The following is a 23,392-nucleotide window of genomic DNA, read 5'->3' as shown; positions in this document are numbered from 1 at the left end:
CCAACAGGAGCCGCCCCTAGGCTGTGTTTTGTTTCCATACCTGAGTCCTATGCAGAAGTTGGCACTATACCCCGATGGTCAGTATCTACAGTTGTCCTTCAATGAACGGAAGAGAAAAGAGTATTTTTTTTCTTTAGGATGGGCAGACAATTCACCTACAGTATGAGGGTTTTTTCCCACTCTGTCCAACCAAAAAAGGAACTTAACAATTTGGGTTCATTAACGTCTATCATTCTTTGCATCAGTGTATTATAAAGAATAATGCATCTGCACGAAATTATTAAAGATTTGCTGTGGGGAAAGGGGTAAGTGTAAAGCTGTAAATTAAATTGCACTTCCTTCCATGGATGTTTCAAGGATTTCTGCTGCTTTAAAAATGTGGCTCCCTGCATCTTACTTTCAGTCTTTACACACAAACTTTTCATAAAGGTCCTCTTTATAGATGCTAAAACAATTTAGTTCATCGATATTAAATTATACAGCAGTACAATAGGTGATTCACAACAGTTACTGTCCTCAAAGAGGCATGTGAAAAGACAAATATGGGAGCTATCAGTGCTCACTAGGTGAGTTACTAGAAAGAGAAGCCAAGGTCAGGATGACAGTCTTGAGCCTACACCTATAAAAACACATTAGCGACGATAGTTTCTGTATTTGTCTCCTCGTGGGTTCACTTTAATATTTCTATTGGCCATGGGACACCTAAATGAATCCTGACATCTGTTCAATTTACAGTAATGGGAACATTCAGGCACTAGTGCCAGTTTGTATGGAAGCCAAATATTTTTGGGTTCAGCTCTAGGTTCCTCCAGTTCTCTTACAAATTTACATGGCCTTATGCATTTTATTGGCCATAGGATCACTAAATGAATCCTGACATCTGTTTAAATTACTAGTGATGCGCGATATATTGGCCGCTGAAAATGATCGTCTGAAAATAGTTATTGGTGTTTTAGAAAAAAAAAAAAAAAAAGGTGCCAATAATGATAATTGACTTCAATGCAAAATTGTGTCCCATTTCCTTCAATGCAAATCGTGTCCCATTAACTTCAATACAAAATTGCGTCCCACTGACTTCAATGCAAAATTGCGTACCATTGGCTTCAATGCAAAATCATGTCCCATTGACTTCAATGCAAAACGCCCTCTATTGACTTCAATGTAAAAAAAAACTCTATTTAAGTTTTTTAACTTTATATATATTTTATTTTCTGTCCAATTTTTGAGTTACTTTCAATAAAAGTTATTTTACGTTACTGGATTGTAATTTTTTTAAATCATATTAATTTAAATTCATGATATTAATTAAAAAGTTGAATACAATACAATTGTATACAAAAACATCCTTTTTTAAAAAAAAACCTGTCCATTTCTGTTTTAGGCCAAGTGCATCCTGAATTTTTGGTTTTCGGTCAAGAATTTTAATTTCAGTACACCATGATAAACTACAGTAATGGGAACAATTTCCAATACTTTAGGCTTTCTCCAGTGTGCTTATAAATATACATGACCCAAAGCCTTCTGCATTATGTTTTAACCATGGAACACCGAACGGAATCCTAACATCTGTATAGTTTACAGTAATTGGTACTTTAACCCATATCTAATGAAGATAAGTACAATCTTATGGTGGCCAAACAATATTTGAATCCGCTTGATGTGCGTTTCAATTGGAAAATAAATCAATCATTTATTTAAATGTGGATAGCAACCATTAGCCCTTACATGCTCTGCTATAATTATATTAATTGGTTACTTCCATTAGTTCCAGTTATGCAGCTAAACCAGAAAGATCCAGGTTTTTTTTTGTTTAGGGCAAGATTGCTTAACTATAAGTGACAGAGTTCATGCATTGGTAGGACAACCACACAGTCAGATGCAGTCACCTGACAGTCTCATTAGTGTGTCCAAAGCTACAGGACATATAGGAAATGGAAGTCTATGACACTGATGTCATTGTAACAGCATATGCCAAGAAAGTAAACAAGATTTTTAAAAATACGGCTTATTATTTTGATCTAGTCCACAAAGCAACAAACAACACAGATGACCTACCAAGGTTTCATTCCAATAAGGTGCATACTAATTTAGTGTGACAAATGCTGTAACGGTTATTTGGTACTTTTTTTATTCTGTACGTTAATCTTTCATCTTTTCCCTCATTAGAGAACACATACCAACATTTCTTAGATTTAGTATAAACTAAAAAAAAAAAAGATTACATACAGATATTCCTATTTCATGTCTATAATACAGGGAGAGCTGAAAATAATTAAGGGCATCATTATATCCAAGATTACGACTATCAACAACTCGGCTGTTGTTTACAATGTTTCTGATGTGATGAATACATGGAATTACGCCACAAAATCTCAAGTGTGTTTGCTTCGACTTGGCCATTATGGTTCTGAAATTACATTTCTAAGTAAACACTGCATTCTGATATAACTTCATAGTGAAGGACAGAAGACAAATAGGTAACAACATAAAAGGGTCTCAGTTATAAAAAAAAAAAGTAGCAAAAAGAAACATGTCCAGATATGCATAAAAAGCAGACAGATACTAGGATACCAGCTGGAATGGAAAATGAGGGACACGAAATAGAACTATTTAATAAGATGCAAACGGCAGTGATTTATAGCCACCAACTACTACAAATGATCTCAGATGATCTGATGGCAGTAATCTGATATCTAGAGCATGCTTTACTTTGCAGTTCGGGTCTTATTCAATAAATAATTCTTATTAGTAAGTGCAACAACCAATCACAATTCATCCGATGTCACCAGAGTGAATTCATATTAGCACAGTCATCTATGGTCACTAATTAATTACAAATGATCTGATGGCAATAACCTGACCAGGGGTGGACTGACCATTTGGAAACTCGGGCACTGCCCAAGGGCTCGGGGTCAGTAGGGGGCCCCTTGAGATGCCCCTGGTACCTTTTTCATAGGCTTTTTTGAGTTTGGGCAAGGACAGAGGGGCCCCATGATCCTCTATTGCCCAGGGGCCCCATGAGTTGTCAGTCCACCCCTGAACCTGACATTTATTTATTTATCACAGGTACTTATATAGCGCTGTCAATTTACACAGCACGTTACAGTACATATATATTGTACAGTCATATCAGTCCCTAACCCTCAAGGGGTGTACAATCTAAGGTTCCTAACTCACATTCATACAACACATACTAGTGACAATTTAGACAGGAGCCAATTAACCTACCAGCATATCTTTGGAGTGTGGGAGGAAACTGGAGGACCCAGAGGAAACCCACGCAGACACAGGGAGAACATGCAAACTCCAGGCAGGTGGTGCTGTGGTTGGGATTTGAACCAACGATCCTAGCACTACCAGGTGGAAGTGCTAACCATTTAGCCACTGTGCTGCCATCTGGATTAATTGCTAGAGGACACTTCAATTTGAACACTGGGCATTGTTCAATAAAGAATTCTTATTTTTAAAGCCAAGTGCAGCCAAAATAAAAAAAACTGGAAAATCAGCACAAGGGACATAGCTTACAGTCAATAGTATGCATCCTTTGTGCTGACTCCTCTTTTGTTAGTGAAAGTCTTCCTCTGGCCTGCCCCCCCCCCCCCCCCCCCCCCACTGCCATAATCTGCAGCGGGTGCTATATCAATGAACAGGATGTCACAGGCTCTCATCAAGAGAGCAGGACTTTGCCAAGTGATCTGCCCAGTGCATTCATTCATAGAATGAATGGAAAGCAATCTAAGAAAAAAGGTCAGATGGATGATTTCTACTGTAGGTCTGCCATCTCCATTCATAGATCATGCGCCAATCATAGATGCTCTAGTATGACTTCTATGAATGGCGCAGCTGGGCAGAAAGGTAGGGCATAGTCAGGCTCTCTTGATGAGAGCTCACAACAGCCCTTTAATTGTATTAGCCCCGGCCACACCAGAAGTTTACGGCAGCGGTGGGGGAAATTGGGGTGTACCTGTTTGGGTTAGGTAAAGGAATCATTCTATATGTTTTAATTCACATGGCTGATATTCTTCTTGGTCATTGCATCATATATGTACCACATGTAACCACAAAATAAGACCCTTTGTTGAAATGCGTTGGGCTGAATCTACGTGAACAATGTATTCTAAAAGCAAAATTTGTTTGTAACTAGGGATGCATCCTACAGATAGTAAGTTATGACTCTTGTGCTGATTTTTTGTTTTTGATTTTGGCTGCAGGATTTAAGTCCAGTAACCAATCAGAATTCATCAGATTTCAGCAGAACAAATTCAGATTGGTATCTATGGGTTGCATTTGCTATGTCATTTTTTAAATATATTTTTATGTTTTCTTGCTTTATTAAAGGTTCATTCACACCAGAATGCAGAGCACGGACGTGCACACATTTTCATATGTTGGGACACGTTGCTTTATTAGGCAGCCAGTTCAAAATGAATGAGCTGTATGTGGTGCGCCTCAATTGAAGAAAAAACAGTTGCAGTCTGCACTTTTTTTTCACAGCACCATGCAACACCCAGAATACCATGCATTGTCCTGGACTATAGTATGTTGCAGTGCATATGAATTTTGAAAGTATTTTGGGGTGCCTTTCACAATAAATCACAGCGCACCAGGCACATATCACATGTCCGTGTGTCACTGCAACTCTATAGATGAGAATGGACCCTAAACAATTCTGTTAACGGCTGCCCTAAACTTCATCCCAGTACGTCTTTGCATTAATAAGGACACTTTCATGCTGATCCACCGCAAAAAACATTTTTACCATGCTTTTACCGTGCTTGTGGTGCATTTTTTAAAGGACACGTGACTTAAAAACTGCACCAAAAAATGCATCTCGGGGGCATTTTTGAGGCATTGATATCAGTGGGGAGGTGTGTTTTTGGTGCAGGTTTTTTAACTGAGCAAATATGCTCAAAAAATGCTGCAAGCAGAATTTTTTACAATGCAATGCAGTGTGAAAATATGCATTGACATACATACGGAGGCATTTTTCATGAGCTTTTCTTGAGTTTTTTTTTAACATAAAAGCGCTTTAAAAACAACTCAGTGTGAAAGGGCCCTAAATCCAACTGTGGAATGTTGTAGACTGCCATCATCTCCTGTTTTCTACCCTCTTCATAAATTGATACATGCATTTACCAAATAGCCTTTGGATAAGTAAAAAAAAATAATGAAATGAGCACAGTGGCTAAATGGTTAGCATTTCCACCTGGCAGTACTAGGGTTGCAGGTTTGAATCCCAGCCATGGCACCACCTGGCTGGAGTTTGCATGTTCTCCCTGAGCCTGTGTGGGTTTCCTCTGGGTACTCCGGTTTCCTCCCACGCTCCAAAGACATGCTGGTAGGTTAATTGGCTCCTGTCTAAATTGGCCCTAATATGTGTATGTATGAATGTAAGTTAGGGACCCTAGATTGTACACCCCTTGAGGGTTAAGGACTGATGAGAATGTACAATATATATGTAAAGTGCTGAGTAAATTGACAGCATTATATAAGTACCTGTAATAAATAAAAATCTGGTGTGGTAAGCCTTAGAATTCTGTACAGAAATGAACTGTCACTGTGAATTCAGAGCACAGTTTCTGAACACTGATAATGTTTGCTGAAAATTGCTTTGAAAAACAAGGCTGAGCATGTTTCTCTGACTCACATTTTCAGGAATTAGGTTGTATGCATGTTTTCTAAGTGTTCTCAAATGTTTACAATACTGTCCAGTAGTTGCAACTCCCAGAAAATTGTGAGGCACCTCAAGAATTGAATAAAATTGCAAGATTTAATTTGACTCTCATTAAAAGACATATAATGGCTGATCAATCACATTTTTTACATCATTGTTACACTTGTTTGTGAGAAAATATACCATTGCTTTCTCCACGTTAAATTAGTTACAAACAAATCTTGTTTTTAAATTACATTTTTCATGTGGAGCATGCCAATGCATTTCAACCAATTATCTCCTTCAGGGGTTACATATGGTACATACCGTAGATGATACAAGGGCCAAGAAGAATATCAGCCATGTGAATTAAAACATATAGATTGATTCCTTTACCACCTGAGCCACAAAAGAGCACACCAATTCCTCTACTGCTAAGGGACAGTCACAAGTGTCGATAATGGTACCACCAGTTGGACTCTGTGTTGTTAGCAGTATGATCCTCCAGCAAGTCAGCACATCCAATGGTATCAAGGATCGCTCCTGTGTGGGTCAGGTGAAGGCATCAATCTGCCAGCACAGCACAGTGCACCTTAATAGCTTGCCCGCCAACCTATAGTAGAATTATTGCTACAGGGCAGCAGGGCTACACAAAATCATGTATATATACCTGATTTGCACACCCGTTTGGTGGCTATGGATGTCGATCACCGGGTCCTGGCCAAACATTCTCCGCCGGCACCTGGCGATCGCTGAGTAACACTGACAGGGGAGAGACCTGTGTGTAAACAACACAGGTCTCTCTCCTGCCAGCAAGAACATGCTCAGCAGAGAAATACAAATCAGCATGTTTCCCTAGTAAAGCACACACAGCACATTATGCAAAACAGCACACAGTTAACCCTTTGATCGCCCCAGATGGTAACCCCTTCCTGCCCAGTACCATTAGTACAGTGTCAGTACTTGTTATTAGCACTGATTACTGTATTAGTGTCATTAGGATGTCAGTGGCAGTCAGTTCCCACCCAGTGTCAGAATGCCTGCCACGGTCCCGCGATAAGTCGCTGATCACCAACATTACTAGTATAAAAAAAAAATTCCTGTATATATACCGCCATTTGTAAACGCTATAACTTTCACATAAACCATTTAATTCACACGTATTGGGATTTTTTTTTAGCAAAGACATGTAGCAGAATACATTTTGGCCTAAATTTATGAGAAATTAGATTTTTTAAATATTTTTCATTGGATATGTTTTATAGCAAAAAGTAAAAAATATTGGGTGTTTTTTCAAGATTTTCGGTCTTTTTTTTGTTTTTAGTGCAAAAAATTAAAAATGCACAGGTGATCAAATACCACCAAAAGAAAGCTCCATTTGTGGGGAAAAAGGACATAAATTTCATTTGCGTACAGAGTTGCATGACCGCACAATTGTCAGTTAAAGTACTGCCGCGCCGTATCGCAAAAAAATGGCCTGGTCAGGACGGGGGGGGGGGGGGGGGGGGGGTAAGTCCTCTGGAGGGCAAGTGGTTAAGGTGTGCTGGCACTCCAATTAAAAGGAATTGACTACAATAACACAATGCTAATTCATGCATGAAATCCAAAGAGCTGAGTACAATTAGGTTGCAATCTCACTAATCATTCAAGCAATCAATGATATAGAAAGGAGACAGAAGAAGCAGCCAGTGCTTGTACCACTAGGATCTAATGTGCACAGGCTGACTGCAGAAGGTAGGGGGAGGTAAACACAAGAAGCGTTTAGAGGGGGACACTGGCTGCAGCCTCATAGATGCGATCTTTGCTACCTGCCTGCCAGATCACATCCACAGAGTAACGTACTTCAAGAAGCAGCAGCCACTAAATATACACACATTGCATGTGATCAGTGACTTGCTGGCTACTAACTACACCCATTCCCAAAATGGCAAGCTGTTAGGCTGCTGAAGTGACCATGAGCTTACAGCTTTAGAAAACTCTGCCATTGTAAGGGTTACTAAGCCGGCCCATTATAAGCATTGCCTTAAGCCATATATCAGTGGCAGTAAACCCTGGCTAATCCAGGCCCTATTTTTTCTGAGCTGAATTTTCAAGGTTACAGCCAAAAATAGATTAATTCAGATAGGACATCACTGAAGGCCTAAGTGTAAATGCATGGCCCACCGCTGCTTCCAAAAATATATTCTTTGACATATGACACAGAGTCTAAGCCCAGAAAAGTCTAGTGGCCACAACATGTTGACAGCGTAGAAAGTGGGGCCTTAGGCAAGACAATACTGACATGATTCTAAGTACATTTACAATCTGCATCTCTTTGGTATGCTTAACTACCTAGCTAGACATGACTCAAAAATATTGACCCCTTAACAACAAAACTAAATATTTCTACCCATTCACTTGAAATCAGAGTATATCATATTTATTCAAACCAAATTTTAGCCAGAACATTTCTTTTTTTGAAAAATGTGAGGGATGTTTTGAACTTTTGTAAGATTTTTTTTTTTTCGTTTAGGTCACCACAGGAGAGAAATCTCTTCAATTCTGTCCCATAGCCCATATCACTAGGACAAGAAACAGAGTAAATACAATACAGTATATTGCCAAAAGTATTGGGACACCCCTCCAAATCAATGGATTCAGGTATTCCAATCACCTCCATAGCATAGCCACAGGTGTATAAATTGAAGCACCTAGGCATGCAGAATGCTTCTACAAACATTTGTACATTTTTCCTTGCTACTAAATACTCCAAGGTCAACTGTTAGTGGTATTATAACAAAGTGGAAGCAAATTGGAACAACAGCAACTCAGCCACAAAGTGGTAGGCCACGTAAAATGACAGAGCGGGGTCAGCGCATTCTAAAGCACACAGTGCACAGAAGTCACCAACTGTCAATAGCTATAGGCCTCCAAACTTTGTGTGGCCTTTAGATTAGCACAACAACAGTGCGCAGAGAGCTTCATGGAAAGGGTTTCCATGGCTGTGCAGCTGCATCCAAGCCTTACATCACCAAGTGCAATACAAAGCTTCAAATGTCATGGTGTAAAGCGCACCGCCACTGGACTCTAGAGCAGTGGAGACGTGTTCTCTGGATTTCGAATCATGTTTCTCTGTCTGGCACTGATGGACATGTCTGGGTTTGGTGGTTGCCAGGAGGACAGTACTTGCCTGACTGCATTATCCCAGGTGTAAAGTTTGGTGGAGGGGGGATTATGGTGTGGGGTTGTTTTTCAGGGGTTGGGCTTGGCCCTTTAGTTACAGTTAAGGGAACTCTCAAGGTGTCAGCATACCGAGACATTTTGGACAATTTCATGCTCCCAACTTTGTGGGAATAGTTTGGGGATGGCCCCTTCCTGTTCCAATATGACTGCACACCAGTGCACAAAGCAAGGTCCGTAAAGACATGGATAAGTGAGTTTGCGGTGGAGAAACCTGACTGGCCTGCACAGAGTCCTGACCTCAACCTGATAGAACACCTTTGGGATGAATTAGAGTGGACACTGTGAGCCAGGCCTTCTCGTCTGACATCAGTGCCTGACCTCACACATGCACTTCTGGAAGAATTATCAAACATTCCCATAGACACACTCCTAAACCTTGTGGACAGCCTTCCCAGAAGAGTTGAAGCTGTTATAGCTGCAAAGGGTGGGCCAACTCAATATTGAACCCTACAGACTAAGACTGGGATGACATTAAAGTTCATGTGCGTGTAAAGGTAGGCGTCCCAATACTTTTGACAATATAGTGTATCTTCAATTTTTTAGCATGGAGTTTTTTCAAATTAGTGTGTATTTTTTTTATTGCAATCTTTGTCTTCCTGTAAAGGTGAACCCCAAACTCATTTCATTTTTGTTTTGGACAGAGAAGAAAAGGATTGGAAACATTTCCAGAATTTAATTTGCTGTTTATGTTTCTTCTGGGAAAGATTTGTTCTAGCTTTCTTTGGGATCACAAGGGTAAAAATTGAGGGGAAGTCAATAGAAGTGTTCCCATCATCTTCTGCTAAGCCAATAACCGTAAAACATTGGATTTCCCATCACTTTCTGTTCTGATGACAGTGGTCACGAAGACACATACAGAGGGCGACACTCCCTGGTTGGGCACAGGCAGCAATAAAAACCTGAGATTCTAACCATTTCCTACTGTATCCAAAAAAAAAAAATATATAAAATAACTTTAGATATATCACTTTAGGCTGCTAAGATGTTGAAAGAAAACTGATAACAAATCACATTTCAAGGATATGGGAATTATATAGATTTAAACAAACACGTGCACAAACACACACAGGTTGAACTGGATGGACTGGTGTCTTTATTCAACCTTATCAACTATTTAACTATCCTTCACCTTCTGACCAAAGTTCTTACCTGCATATCTGAATTGGTAAAGCTGCAAGCAGACAGATAGTTGGTATGCATAGCAACTGACTTCTTTTTGGCAGCCATGTTTTCATTCTTATCAAATGTCAGAGGGTATACAGAGCACTTATTGTCCAGACCCCTGTATGGAACAAACAGAGTGAGAGATCACACAACAAAATCAATGGTGACCTTGTATAACACAGGCTTTGTCTGCAGTCAAAGTTTATTCTGGTTAGCTGTTCAATGATTTTGAAACAATTTAATTGTTGATTATGCACACAAAGTATGGGCAAAAGTGCAAGCACAAAAGGTGTTATCAGATAATTAGCTTGATGCCTGGTGCATCATTTATCTCTACATAAATATAGATTTATAAATTATGTAAAAGGAATCAAGCTGCTTTTGACAATGGAGTATACATTCTCTTGATATCCTTTCAACAATTGTTTATTATATATTTAGGAGAAGTGCGGGATATAAAAAAAATAAACATACTTATCTATGTGGCTGCAGCATTGGTCCGATGCTGCAGCTGTCCCCCGCTGGCTCTACACAGAGAACTGAGCAATCACATGACTGCTGATTGTTCAGTTCTCAGTCTTCACTGAGCAGAGAGAGGTGACTGTCAGTCTCCAGCTCTCTACTCTGCCTCTTCAGTGCTCATTGGAGCACCAGGCTGTGGAGAGGGTAGGAGCGGCTGTCTCAGGCTGAGAGGCTGAGCCAGCTGACAGTCAGGCATCTGGGTGGATCTCGACCATAAAGTCAGGATACCTCTAGAGCCTGGACTGGCTCTGTGATGTCAGCCAATAACAGGCTTTTTGTTGATTGATTCTGGGTCACCGGAGAACAAAAGTAAGTGCAGTCCTGTGGCCCAGAAAAGAAGTATGGTCAAAAAAAGCTCTGGCCATACTTTACTTTTTATTTCAATGGTTTTTATTAAATTTTTTAAACAGTATAAACAGAGGCAGTAAAACACGCCCACGCAGGAGCTATCAATTGCACAGATAAACAAAATGCCAAATAAAATAAAAGGGGAAAAACAATGCTCTAATGCCAACAGGGCAAAAGGTACGCCCACGCAGGGGCTATCAAAGGCACATAAGTTACAAAACATTAATGTAACTGATTATAACAACTAAATGCAGCTGTCCTAGTCACACCAAAAACAGAGAGAGAGAGAAAAAGGAAAAAAAAAAAAAAAAGGGGGGGGGGGCAAAGAGCAGGGATTCAAGAGCGCCAACACCGAACGCCATTACATCCCCAGACTAGCCGGGGAGAGTGAGGGAAGGGCATATTGCAACCACGGCTCCCATATTTTCAAAAATTTACGTTGGGAGTCATTGCGGATACTCGACATCTGTTCGTTGAGCATCATAGTGGTCATACGATCCCGCACCCCCTGAAGAGGGACAAACGGACTCCTCCAGGCCTGAGCAATTGTTCTAGTGGCGGATAAAAACAGATAGGAAGCCAACTTCTGCTGGTGAGCCAAGAGGCCCGGTATGGGGCCATACTTTACTTTTAAGTCTTAAAGGGCAAATCCAATTCAGTATGACAGCCGAATCATCTTCTTCAGCACTGGCTGTACCTACATAGTGCACGTCTTATGGTAGCTATATACACACACAAATTTATTATCTTATCAGTGTGCTATTTGATCAAAGCGATCAAGCATGCTGACAATCGAATTGCCGTATCTTCCTTTCTGATCAATTTAGATTCTATCAAACTGAGTAGATCAGCCAGGGTGGACAATTATCGATAGTTTTGCACCAAGATAATTTATTCATGAATACAATCATATTTTGAGCTATCAGATTATGAGATTACATAGTAGAAACAGAGGCACAATTAATAACTTATGGTCTTATCTTAACTATTGAACAAGATCTACTTCCAATCAGATGGGTTGGTGACTATAGATCGAATTTTCCTATCAGAAGAGATTGATCAGAGTATAGAACTATACTCCAAGAGTAGAGACAGTTAAAGTATGCCTTTATGCAAGTCCATGAAGGTGGACTGTGCAGACACTGCCAGTGCTGAAGAAAATTTCCACTTGACAGATGTAAATAGTGAGAGGGGGTTGCATGTGTGGGCCTAGGGATGATGGATATTACTAAAAGGGTACCTCTTCTTTAATAGAAGTCAGAATCATAACAAAAATTAAGAGGTAATTATAAGTCAATATAAGAAATAACATACACAAAGTTGATCCAGACTTCAAAATAATTTTATACATTTCAATGTGTATCTTTTTTGGCTAGGAACCCAAAGCGTATAAACACGCTAAAAGTATCACACTAGCTCATGGTGTCCATGGTGGCTTCAAGATGTCCTGGACCTCAAATAGCCCTGTGTCAGGCTGATACTGAAATCCGTAGTGTCACATTTTATCCAGGAAATAAAAATATATAAACATGTTATTTAGAATAGCACCAGTTATGACAGACTTACCCACATGCAATGGCGCAGCCAGATGGTGCATAGGCACAGGCCATTACCCAGGTGCAAGGCATGGTAACTGCATGCTCCTAGAAGGAACCAAAAACCACATCATTACAGCATTATCTTAGCAACAGGAAAAGCCTGGTTCTATTTTTTATTTATAATGAAAAAAAATCAGTTCCCTTTTTAAAATAAAAAGGTTTTCTCTAGGGCAGTGGTTGTCAACTTATGAGCTAAAGGGGGCCTCAAATGCGGCCTGTGATTTCACCAATGTTCACATAATGTTCAATATATGTAATGCTTGAAAGAACAGTCAGAAACTACAGACTTAATAGAGGAAATGAGGGTCAGAGACTGTGGACATGCTAGATTTTTGGCTGGGGAGATGCTATAGAAGACAATACAAAACTGTGAATATGTTACACGAGGCTAGAAGAGATCAATGCGATTACCCTAATCCAGTGTTTCTCAACCTTTTTTCAGTCCCGGCACTCTAAAATTATGGACAGTCCCGAGGCATCCTTTAAAATTAAGGACAGTCCCGAGGCACCCCATTCTAAAATGTGAAAAACTATTCTAATAGTTTTATATAATGCAGCAACCTCCACACATGTAGGACACCCAACATTAGTGGTGATTTATTCTTCCAAAGCAAATATACTTTTGCACACTGGAACTGACTAGTATTCCAGTGTTTCTCCTCTCCCTCAGTTTTTCTGCATCACTGAGCTAATGTGACCCCAACACTGGCAGAGAGGGGCAGGAGAGGGTCAAACTAGGATGCTGCACAGGCAGCTGACATTCTCCTTATCAACTGACGATGTCATTGGTTGTCAGGATGCTGGCGACTAGAGGGTTGTAATAGTGCATAGTGAAAACTGGTGGCTTTGTTCCACCCGATGGCTTGTATACAAGTTTTTATGCAATTTCTGGACATTTTGCCAAGGCACCCCTGAAGAATCCTCAAGGCACCCAGGGTGCCCAGGCACCCTGGTTGAGAAAGGCTGCCCTAATCAATGTCCCCACTACAAACTAAACACTACTACAGTCGGAAGGGCCATGCATAATATACTAAAGGGCTGCATGCGGCCCTCAGGCTGCAGGTTAAACACCAGGGATCTAGGGGCTTCTTCAGTATTACAGTGTAGGAAAGGTGAAATAGAAAACTACACCTTCCCTGTTCTCTGTATTTTATGGAAGTAGATTTCATCAGTGAGGGCGTCATGTTTGAAGCTATCCAAAGATTGAAAGTATCCATTATCAAAGTAAATGGCCATACTGTACAAGAAATAACTTGCATACTAACATGATTAGAGACGTTCTTCTTTTAGATACCATCTAACTAGAGCAAAAACAGTTGTGGATTTACTGTTAGCGCACTTTTGCAATTCTGTCTCCGAATCTCTTTGCAGAGCTTAGTCCATCCAGCTTTTCTCCATTATATATTCTCATCAATATAACCCTATTTATTAGGAATAAAGTGTCTGATCTCACTGATGGTCCACAGAGAGTACAAATATATGTGAAAGAAAAAAAAAAAAAGTCTTACCTGCTGACCTTGAAGTTCTAGTCATATACCACCAAGATGTCTCTATCTACCACACCAGGCCTGAGGCTGGATTCACACTACTGCAGCAATGCACATTAGTGCGCTGTGGTGCCATTCCTTCTTAATGGCACCCCAGCACACCTTGCCATGGTATCTGCAGTGCAGCACACCACAAGGCATGGGAATGCATTATTGTATATTGCGGTATGCTGAGTCACAGAAATGTTACAGGATGGATTTTCTATGCTTTCTAGTGCCTTGCCAGCTCATTCAAATGAATGGGCTTCCCAATATAACACAGGTTCATGCAGAGAACTAACTCATATCAACATTCATGCGCAGACGCAATGCACCAGTGTGAGAGGGCCCAGAGGTAAATTGGATCTGGTCAGTATGTGTTTAATAACAGATTATAAACCAATCAATTGCACGCTTCTTTCACTTTTAATAATCCGTATAAACATACTAATACAAAAATAATGTCAGCAGAATTGAAGGGGTGTACTGCTTTGCCATTTGTTCTGTACCCACAAAGATAATTAAGCTAATATTACGATGAAAAGGACCACTTGAGAAGCAGTGACAGATGAAATAAAAGTCTGATTTATTGAACTTTTATACTATAGCTGAATGTAGGGTTTTAATCTATAGTACGTCATTGGAAGTGTTATTCGTGTTACATGTTTTTGATGTTCTTTTTGAGATTTTGATGTGGTTAATATGATAAATACTGACAGATTGTCTAGTGTTTGTATAGGTGTGTACAGGTGACAAAGAGTATGTGCTGTGATGTGGGAAACCCATTGTTGGTTGTCAGTGTTATATGATAGTCTGATTATATTGTTATTCGTTCTGTAGTTCTTATCACTGATAAATAGAAAGACTACAACTAAATATCCCTGGGAACCGGCTACTTGTTCTGGCAGTTCCAAGTCATTGGGGTTGATTTACTAAAGAAAAATAGGCCGTTCACATTGCAGGGGAAGTTGCTCTTTGCAAGAGACTTTTCCCCAGAGCTTAGTTAATATGGTGAAGATCTGCTTCCATTATCTAATCCAGTGTTTCTCAACCTTTTTTCAGTCAAGGCACCCTTTACAATTATGGACAGTCTTGAGGCACTCCATTATAAACAGTGAAAAACTATTCTAATAGTTCTATGTAACGCAGCAAAATCCACACATGTAGGACACCCAACATTAGAGGTGATTTATTCTTCCAAAGCAAATACACTTTTGCACACTGGTACTTACTAGTATTCCAATGTTTCTCTTCTCCCTCAGTTTTTCTCCATCACTGAGCTAAAGAGACCCCAGCACTGATGGAGGAGGGCAGGGAAGGGTCAGACTAGGATGTTGTGCAGGCAGATGACATCCTCTGTAGCCTTCCTAGCGGTCTGATTATGTCAGTATTTCTGTGCTCAAAGCGGTACATTTTTTTGCATGGAAATATGTATTTTTTTTATTGTAGGCCTGTAATTTTTAGGAATAACTCACTGAAATCTGTCCGAACAAGAGTCTAGTAAACATCCCGGGTATGATAAAATTTGAAACACAAAATCATAAATTATAATTTAATAAATAATCATAAAAAATAATAATATAATAATAATACATTTAATTCAATAATATAATCAAACCAAAAACACTGAAATTTGAAATATAGCGCCAAGTTCGCACATCACTGAGCAAAGTCGCAAAATCGTTTTCAGTGTCTGATGACGAATTTCCCCAAAAATCATTATCACTCAATTCTGCAAGTAGTTCTGATTTACTATCGCTGTTCTCTAGCTGTTCTAAAACCGCTTTTGACCTAAAGGGACGCTTTTTGGATGCCATGGACATTTCTCAGTTTCCAGGCAGGGCAGGACAGGACAAAGTACTGGGGACAAAATGTATGTGAAATGGTTTGATACAGTAATGTTCTACTATGTAATTTTAATGTATTTAGTGAATGTCACTTTTTCACATTTTTAAATTTCCCGCTGTTCCGTCCCCCGTACGTCCTGGCAACGCAGGGAACGGAACCCGGAAGACGGATGCCGGCATCGTCCGGAGGACATTGCCGGGGACACTGCAGGAGGGAAATTGAGAGAGCGAAGGACAAGGTAAGTGAAGAAGAGATCCCGGAGCAGCACTGCAGGGTATTCCCAAGTGTAGCTCGGGGTTACAGCTTGTGGTGCTGAAACTTTACCCCGAGTTACACTCGGGAATACCTCCAGGGAGGTTAACTCATGAAGTCATTGGTTGTCAGGATGCCGGTGGCTAGAAGGTCTTAAGGGGGCACAATGAGAACCTGTGGCCTTGTGTAACTAAAAGGCAGACTTGTCCCACCCGCTGGCTTGTATGCAATTTTTAGGAAATTTTTAGACATTTTGCTAAGGCACCCCTGAAGAAACCTCAAGGCACTCCAGGGAGCCTGGGCACCCAGGTTGAGAAAGGCTGGTCTAATCATGTGCAAGCAACAATGCAGTTTTCTTGGGGGAGGAGGGTTTTGTACCGCATTGGGTATTCTTTAGCTCTGGGGCAAAGTACAACTAGCAGCCTTTAGTTTTAAGCAAAAAATCTAAATCAGAATCCAGGAGACCATGGGTGACAACGTTATCTCTACCTGCAGCCTCCATTGCAGAACTTTACATAAGAATATATACTGTAAACACCGAAAAAGGCAGAATAATATTCATACTCCTTATAAAAATATTCTAATAACTGTATGCAGCTAAAACATGTAATGACAATATTCAGTATATGACTGCAGTTTTTGCCTCCACATTTTCACGCAGACCACTCTGTATAAACAAAGGTGATGGGGTTAGCAAAAATCTGTAATACTGTCCAAGGTGCTTACAATGGTCACCTTTTATTTAAAGTGTTTAAGTACTGTATGTAGGCAGGTAGGGATTCCCTTTCCGAGTTATTCCTTCTGAGAGGTGGAGAGATCACGAGTTCCCCTTTATAAGGTGGAAAGAACTTGGGTCTAGGAAGGAGAGACTTCTTGGCCCCACTACGGATATGAGAGTTGAAGGGTTCTAGTGTGTTCTTCCCTTCGAGGAAAGGGTAGTGTGGGACTTTGCCCATAGTTTTTGGGAATCAAGTTATGAACAGTTATCAGCAAGATGCAGAATAAAAAGACTGATGTGTTCTATCTCACCAATATCTGGAAAGTTGTCACCATCGAAATGGATTGTTTATTATTTTGATATTGAGCAAAGAAATTACGTTGCAACAAGAAGGCCACAATGTAATATTGTATGGAGAGTAGGCAATGCCTGGGGATGAAGAGTTGTATGCTATACTGGTGCAAGCCTGGTCAGCTCTGGAATGGGTGGTGATGAGAAGTAGCTTGGACTCCTGTGTCTCATGGGCCCCTGTGGTCAGTTCGATGTCTGGAGCTTCTGTCTGGACTACGTGTAATACATAGTCCTATATGTTATGTGTGTAATGGCCAGGAGGATGTGCAGGAGAGGTCTAGTACTGACATTCGTGCACAGAACAGTATGTGGGATGAACACCAGCTTGACGCCCTGCAACGCTGTATGTAAGATGGGACACAACTGTGCATGTCGGCTACATGGAAACCCCCTATTACAAGTACTCTTTTTAAGAAATGTTACAGGTTGTCCCAACCCTGTCACTTTCAATTTTGCTGGAGATCTTGGTCTGCATATAAATGTGAAGAAAAACACAAATACTTTAAATAAAGAAAGAGTTTATATTGGAATGATAATATTACATGTATTACATGCATACAGACATGAGAAATAAATACATTTCATAATAGTGGCACTATATTGTGATATTTGGTAGAAGTTGTAATAGGTCTACATGCAGATATTACTGACCTTGTTTGTTGTAAAAGCATCCCAGACAATCACTTTTCCATCCTGTATTATAAAGACACATGAACAAGAAAAAAGAAACATTAATGAAGAAAACCGCATACAAATCCACAAGTAAATGAGATTCCAAGTTATAGTTACACTTCTGTTTTTTTATTTCACTGTTCAACAGGTAAAAAGTTTTGGGCATAAAATTAGCTAATCTTACATAATTTTGGGGTGCTGAAAACGAAAATGACCCTAAAAAATGTTGATTGGCTCTAGTTTCCATGATATATTCACCCATCTAATGACGTAAGCCATTCAAAATTATGATGCAACTTCAGCTGCATATTGCGCAATTGATACTGGTGACCAATAGAAAATTGCATGTATACTGAGATGATGCAAAATTAGCCTTTAATTGCATCACTTCACTGCATAAAAGCTGCAGTATCTGTAGCTGATTGTAGTTCGCCAGCGTCTTTACATTTCGTTTTATGCTTATATAGGCTACTCAGTAATGCCTCGAACTTGTGTGAATAAAGCAGATAATTTCTGCTATATCTGCGGTGAAATAACTTTTATCTCACAAAAAAGGAGGATAACAGGAATGATTAAGAAAGCCTACAACTTGTATTTTGGCTGCAAGATAGGAGACCAGGACAAGAGCTGGGCACCACATATATGCTGCAATTCTTGTGGGACGGCACTGGAGCAATGGTTGAATGGAAAAAAGGCATCTATGCCTTTGGCTGTGCCAATGATTTGGAGAGAGCCAACAGATCATGTTAGTAATTGTTACTTTTGTATGGTGCCTCCAACAAAAGGGGTAAATAAGAAGAAAAAGTTATCTGTGCACTATCCAAATATTCCATCGGCAATACGTCCAGTTCCTCATGGAGAGGGGCTACCAATTCCTAAAGCACCAGAATCCTTCGTGGTTGAGTCAAGTGAGGAAGAACCTGAAGCGTGTAGTCATCAACCGTCAACCTCACATGACCCAGACTTTCTTCCATCCACACCCACTGAACCACACCTCATTACACAAGTGGAATTGAACGATCTTATCAGAGACCTGGATCTTCCGAAGAACAAGGCAGAGCTTTTGGGGTCAAGACTACAACAGTGGAATCTCCTAGCAAGTGATGTTCGTACGTCTTTCTACCGTCATCGTCAGAAAAATCTGATCCCATTCTTCGTCCAGGAAGGTGATATTGCTGTATGTAACAATGTTCATGGTTTAATCTCAGCCATCGGCGTATGCTATGATCCCGATGAGTGGAGGCTGTTCATTGATGCTTCAAAGGCGAGTCTTAAAGCTGTTTTGCTCCATAATGGCAATCAGCTGCCGTCAGTTCCAGTTGCTTACGCAGTTTCAATGAAAGAAACGTATGAAAACTTGAAAGAGCTTTTAAGGTGCATCAACTATGATGAACATCAATGGTCGATTTGTGGTGACCTGAAGGTGATTGCTATCCTACTTGGACTTCAAGGTTGATATACTAAGTACTGCTGCTTCCTCTGTGAGTGGGACAGTCGTGCGAGAGAAATGCACTATGCCAAAAGAGACTGGCCATTACGCCAGTCATTGCAGCCTGGAGAAAAAAATGTTAACTATCCAGCACTTGTAGACAGCAATAAGATCTTATTACCTCCATTACACATCAAGTTGGGATTAATGAAAAACTTTGTTAAGGCAATGGACAAGAATAATGAGGTTTCAAGTACCTGATTAGCAAATTTCCAGCACTTAGTGCTGCAAAAATAAATGAAGGAGTCTTTGTTGGGCCACAGATTCGTAAACTTATTCATGATGATGAGTTTCTTTCTCTGTTGCGTGGAAAGGAAAAGGCTGCCTGGACAGCATTTGTATCAGTGACATCAAATTTTCTTGGAAACAATAAAACACCAGACTACAAGAAAGTGGTAGAAAAACTCATCCAGACTTACAGAAATCTGGGTTGCAACATGTCTCTAAAAATTCATTTTCTACATTCGCATCTGGATTTTTTCCCACCAAACTGTGGAGCAGTGAGTGATGAACACGGAGAGCGCTTCCATCAAGACATTGCAGCTATGGAAAGAAGATATCAAGGTAAATGGAGCCCATCAATGCTTGCTGACTATTGCTGGACAGTTGTAAGAGATAGCCCTTTCCTCGAATACAAGAGAAAAGCCAAGAGAAGCAAAACCGACACAAACTGAAGACAAAACTAGTGAGAATCCTAAGTATTAAAATGATTCAACTTAGCTTATGGCTATAATTTTTCTTGGTAATCCTATGCAATATATTATGCCATTTAGGCTTTGTTATGTAGTCAATATCACTTGCTTTATATTTGTGGAAAGACATCTATCTATATAATTATTGTGCATTATGTAGTCATTACGCCTATAGTAGAAAACTTTCCGTTTACAGAAAAACTAGAGCCAATTGACAAATTTCATTGTTATATTTGAACTCAGAATGTGAAATTCATTAAGAAATGGATCCTTTTGTTTCCAAAACTGGCAAAAAATAAAAATTTGTTGAACAGTGTTATCTGAGCCCCAAAGCAATGTGTATAGATCCTTAGTAAGAATATAACTATTTTTCACTGATTAGTGAGCTCCAAGATTTCAGATTGTGACAGGGCATATTCTGTAATTCCAGCCACACACATGGCAATTGTCAGACATTTTTCAACCAGCAATTGATCACACATAACTGACCAACCATTGAAAAGTAACCCACTGCTGAAGCTGGCCATACATGTAGCAATTAGATCAAGCAATTGCATTTTTGATTGTATGTTCAATTTCCCATTTATTGAAATTGGGTGCAGGCTGCCCTTTGTGTCCATTGGCAACCATGAAGTCAGCTTAAGTGTTGGACTGCATCTTAATTCAGTCAATTCCTGTTATAATTAAATCTGATTGAAACGTCTTGAAATTGTCAAAACCTATGCATGCAAGGGCAGCATAAGATAGTTCATTTGATGTAACAGAAGATCCAACATCTATTGGTGTTTGCTGCGATGACAAGCCTTAGTTTGCATGATTCTCATTTCAAGCAACTAAAAGATTGATGTATCACTGACAGAGGTGCATACAATGGTCAGCTTTTATTCATTTAGTCAAATCCCTAAGTTGTTTGTATAATTGCCTAAAATGTGTCACCTGGAGTTCAGCTTCAATTCATTAGTCCTTTACAGTATGTAAACTGCATATAAATCCACAAATCCATCTGACACAACAATCTCCTAACAATACTTCTGTCCAAGGATGGCTCTGTTGTTTCTCCATTGATAGAGGAGACATCCTAACGCTGGCCATACACGGCTCTTTGTTTTTTCATTCAGCCAGCAGGCTGAACGAAAAAAACTGACCTGATTTCCCCATCCACACATTGAGGTGGATGGAGAAAACCTGGACAGATTGACTTATGAATGAGAACAGCCATACATGGATCAAAGTGCAGCCGCTTCCTGCTGAACTGGCCGAATTTCAATCCATGTATGGCCAGCTTAAGGCCCTTTTCACATGGGTGTTCCATATGCCGTATTTCATCTGTCTGTTTACAGATGAGAAATGGCCACCCATGTATTTCTATGGACTAGCGGATGTAAACAGATGGTCATCTGTTTATATCCGTTAATGTCCGCATCCGTTAACAAACGTTTTTTTGAACGGAAGAAAACCCTATTTTTCTTCTATTAAAAAAACCCAGAACGGACGACAAATGGATGAAAAAAGACAAAAACAGATGTAAACGGACAAAAAAAGGAATGAAAATGAATGGAAACAGCAAAAAAAGGATGTAAACGGGTGAAAATGGATGTAAAGGGATAAAAAACAGCTGTAAAGGGATGAAAAAAAAACGGATGAAAAACAGATGTAAACTGATGAAAAACTGATGTGAACGGATCCTTCTTTCTTGGAAAACTTGACTGAACTGATGAAAAAAATTAAATACCCGTGTGAAAGAGACCTAAGATAGGAAGTGTGTTACTGGCTAGATCACCAGGTAAAAAAAAACCCCAAACCAAAAAATACAAACAGAAAGGTAATGTATCCTTTACAATGAAAGTTTGGTAAGCTGTATTATATTACATTTTTGGTTTTTGGGGTTTAAGTACTCTTTAATTCTTAAAGTGTTACTAAACCCACAAAAGTAAAATCAGTCTGTATACGCAGTAAAGCATGCCTGATATCTTCACTATGGAACCTAAGAAGTTAATCCTCTGCATTGTGTAAAAATACTGTTTGATCTTGACTTCTCTGATCCTCCTCTTCTTCCACTGCCCCCCCTTTTATCCCCTGATAAGACATATCATGTTGAGACACTCTGCACATGCTCAGTTTGGTGTGTATTGCTAGAGAGGGTTTTTTTGTTTTCTTGGAAGAGTGCATGGCCAGTCAGCACTCTCCAGAGGTCAGGGGTTCTGCATCCTCCTAGAGCAGAAAGAACACTACTGCAAGCTTTAACCAGTGATCTACTGGACACTGATAGAAGTCACAAGACTGCTCTGGCTGCTGATGAGAAAAGGTATTTAGTAGTTTATGTTACAAACATAATTGCATTTCCATATTCTGTGTACTGTGGGAGAGCAGCTATAGTGCATGCAGGGTCCAGGGTTTAGTAACACTTTAAGTTTAGTTTTAAAAAAATCATCTCAAGGGACATGACTAACTATCAGAGTGTTGTGTACCTAGTGCTACTGTCTCCTGGTTGAGATGAAATCCTCCTCCTCTGGTGCCCTCACACCTGCCACCATAATTTTCTGGTGCTGCAAATGGTTTATAGAACAGGGGGAGCAATGACAGTCGCTCATCAAGGGTCAATGCCTTTCCACCCAGGTTCTACAAATCAAACGTGATCTGTGAATGGAGGATGGGTGGATGATGAAAAAGTCTGCCCCCTCTATTCACAGAATGTGCTTCATTCATAGTTGCAATAGTACAGCTTCTCTAAGCAAAGGAGGTGGGCTAAAAACGGCGGGCATAATTGGGTACTCTTGATGAGTAACTGTCACTGCTCCCCCAGGTCTATTAATGCCCGATGCACCAGAAGGTTATGCTGGTGGGGAGGGGGGGGGGCATTGGAAGAGGAATATTTCACCTAAACCAAGAGACAGTAGCGTATGGGACACATCACACTGATGGTAAGTAATGTCCCTTGTGCTGATTCTTATTTTTAACTAAACTTGGGATTTAGGCTCCATGTGCACTGCAGCTGATAGACTCACATTCAGGAGCTTTTCTGCGTTTGTTTAGCAGCCCCTGAACTCTCCCTAATGTTTTCCTATGTATCCATGTACACTATGTCATTTACAGGCAGTTGAGTTTACAGACTTTTTTTTGAACGCATCAAACTTGCGTTCAGGAGTAGATTTTATCAGCGTTTCAAATGCGAAGTGCCTGTAAACATGTGTAAACGCAGCTAACCGCGTTTATAAGCGTTTGCGCTTGGAAATTTTTTTTTAACTCTTCCATTTCCAGATGCTGTCCAGAGCCTTTTTTCATCATGAAAAATGCATGCAAAGCGTTTTCCCGGGACTCAAATGGACCTGGTACTTCA

The 23,392-nt window shown here is 40.0% G+C and overlaps 1 protein-coding gene across 1 annotated transcript in view; it reads right to left on the bottom strand.

Annotated features, from left to right (window-relative positions):
• Positions 1 to 23,392, bottom strand: part of LOC149455886 (guanine nucleotide-binding protein subunit beta-5) — a 99,991-nt gene that overhangs the window by 40,370 nt on the left and 36,229 nt on the right. The window contains exons 3-5 of the mRNA XM_089685758.1: positions 17,854 to 17,895; positions 12,476 to 12,552; positions 10,025 to 10,157 (exon numbers count right to left, since the gene is read on the bottom strand). Of these exons, the coding sequence (XP_089541884.1) occupies positions 10,025 to 10,157; positions 12,476 to 12,552; positions 17,854 to 17,895 (252 nt within the window). The remainder of the gene's footprint in view (positions 1 to 10,024; positions 10,158 to 12,475; positions 12,553 to 17,853; positions 17,896 to 23,392) is intronic.

The sequence above is a fragment of the Staurois parvus genome, unplaced genomic scaffold (assembly GCF_062004578.1).
Source record: "Staurois parvus isolate SC_StPar_1 unplaced genomic scaffold, SC_StPar_1.0 ptg000385l, whole genome shotgun sequence".
Classification (NCBI taxonomy): Eukaryota; Metazoa; Chordata; class Amphibia; order Anura; family Ranidae; genus Staurois; species Staurois parvus.
Note: the sequence above shows the minus strand (reverse complement) of the source record. Positions and strands in the feature narration are given on the sequence as shown.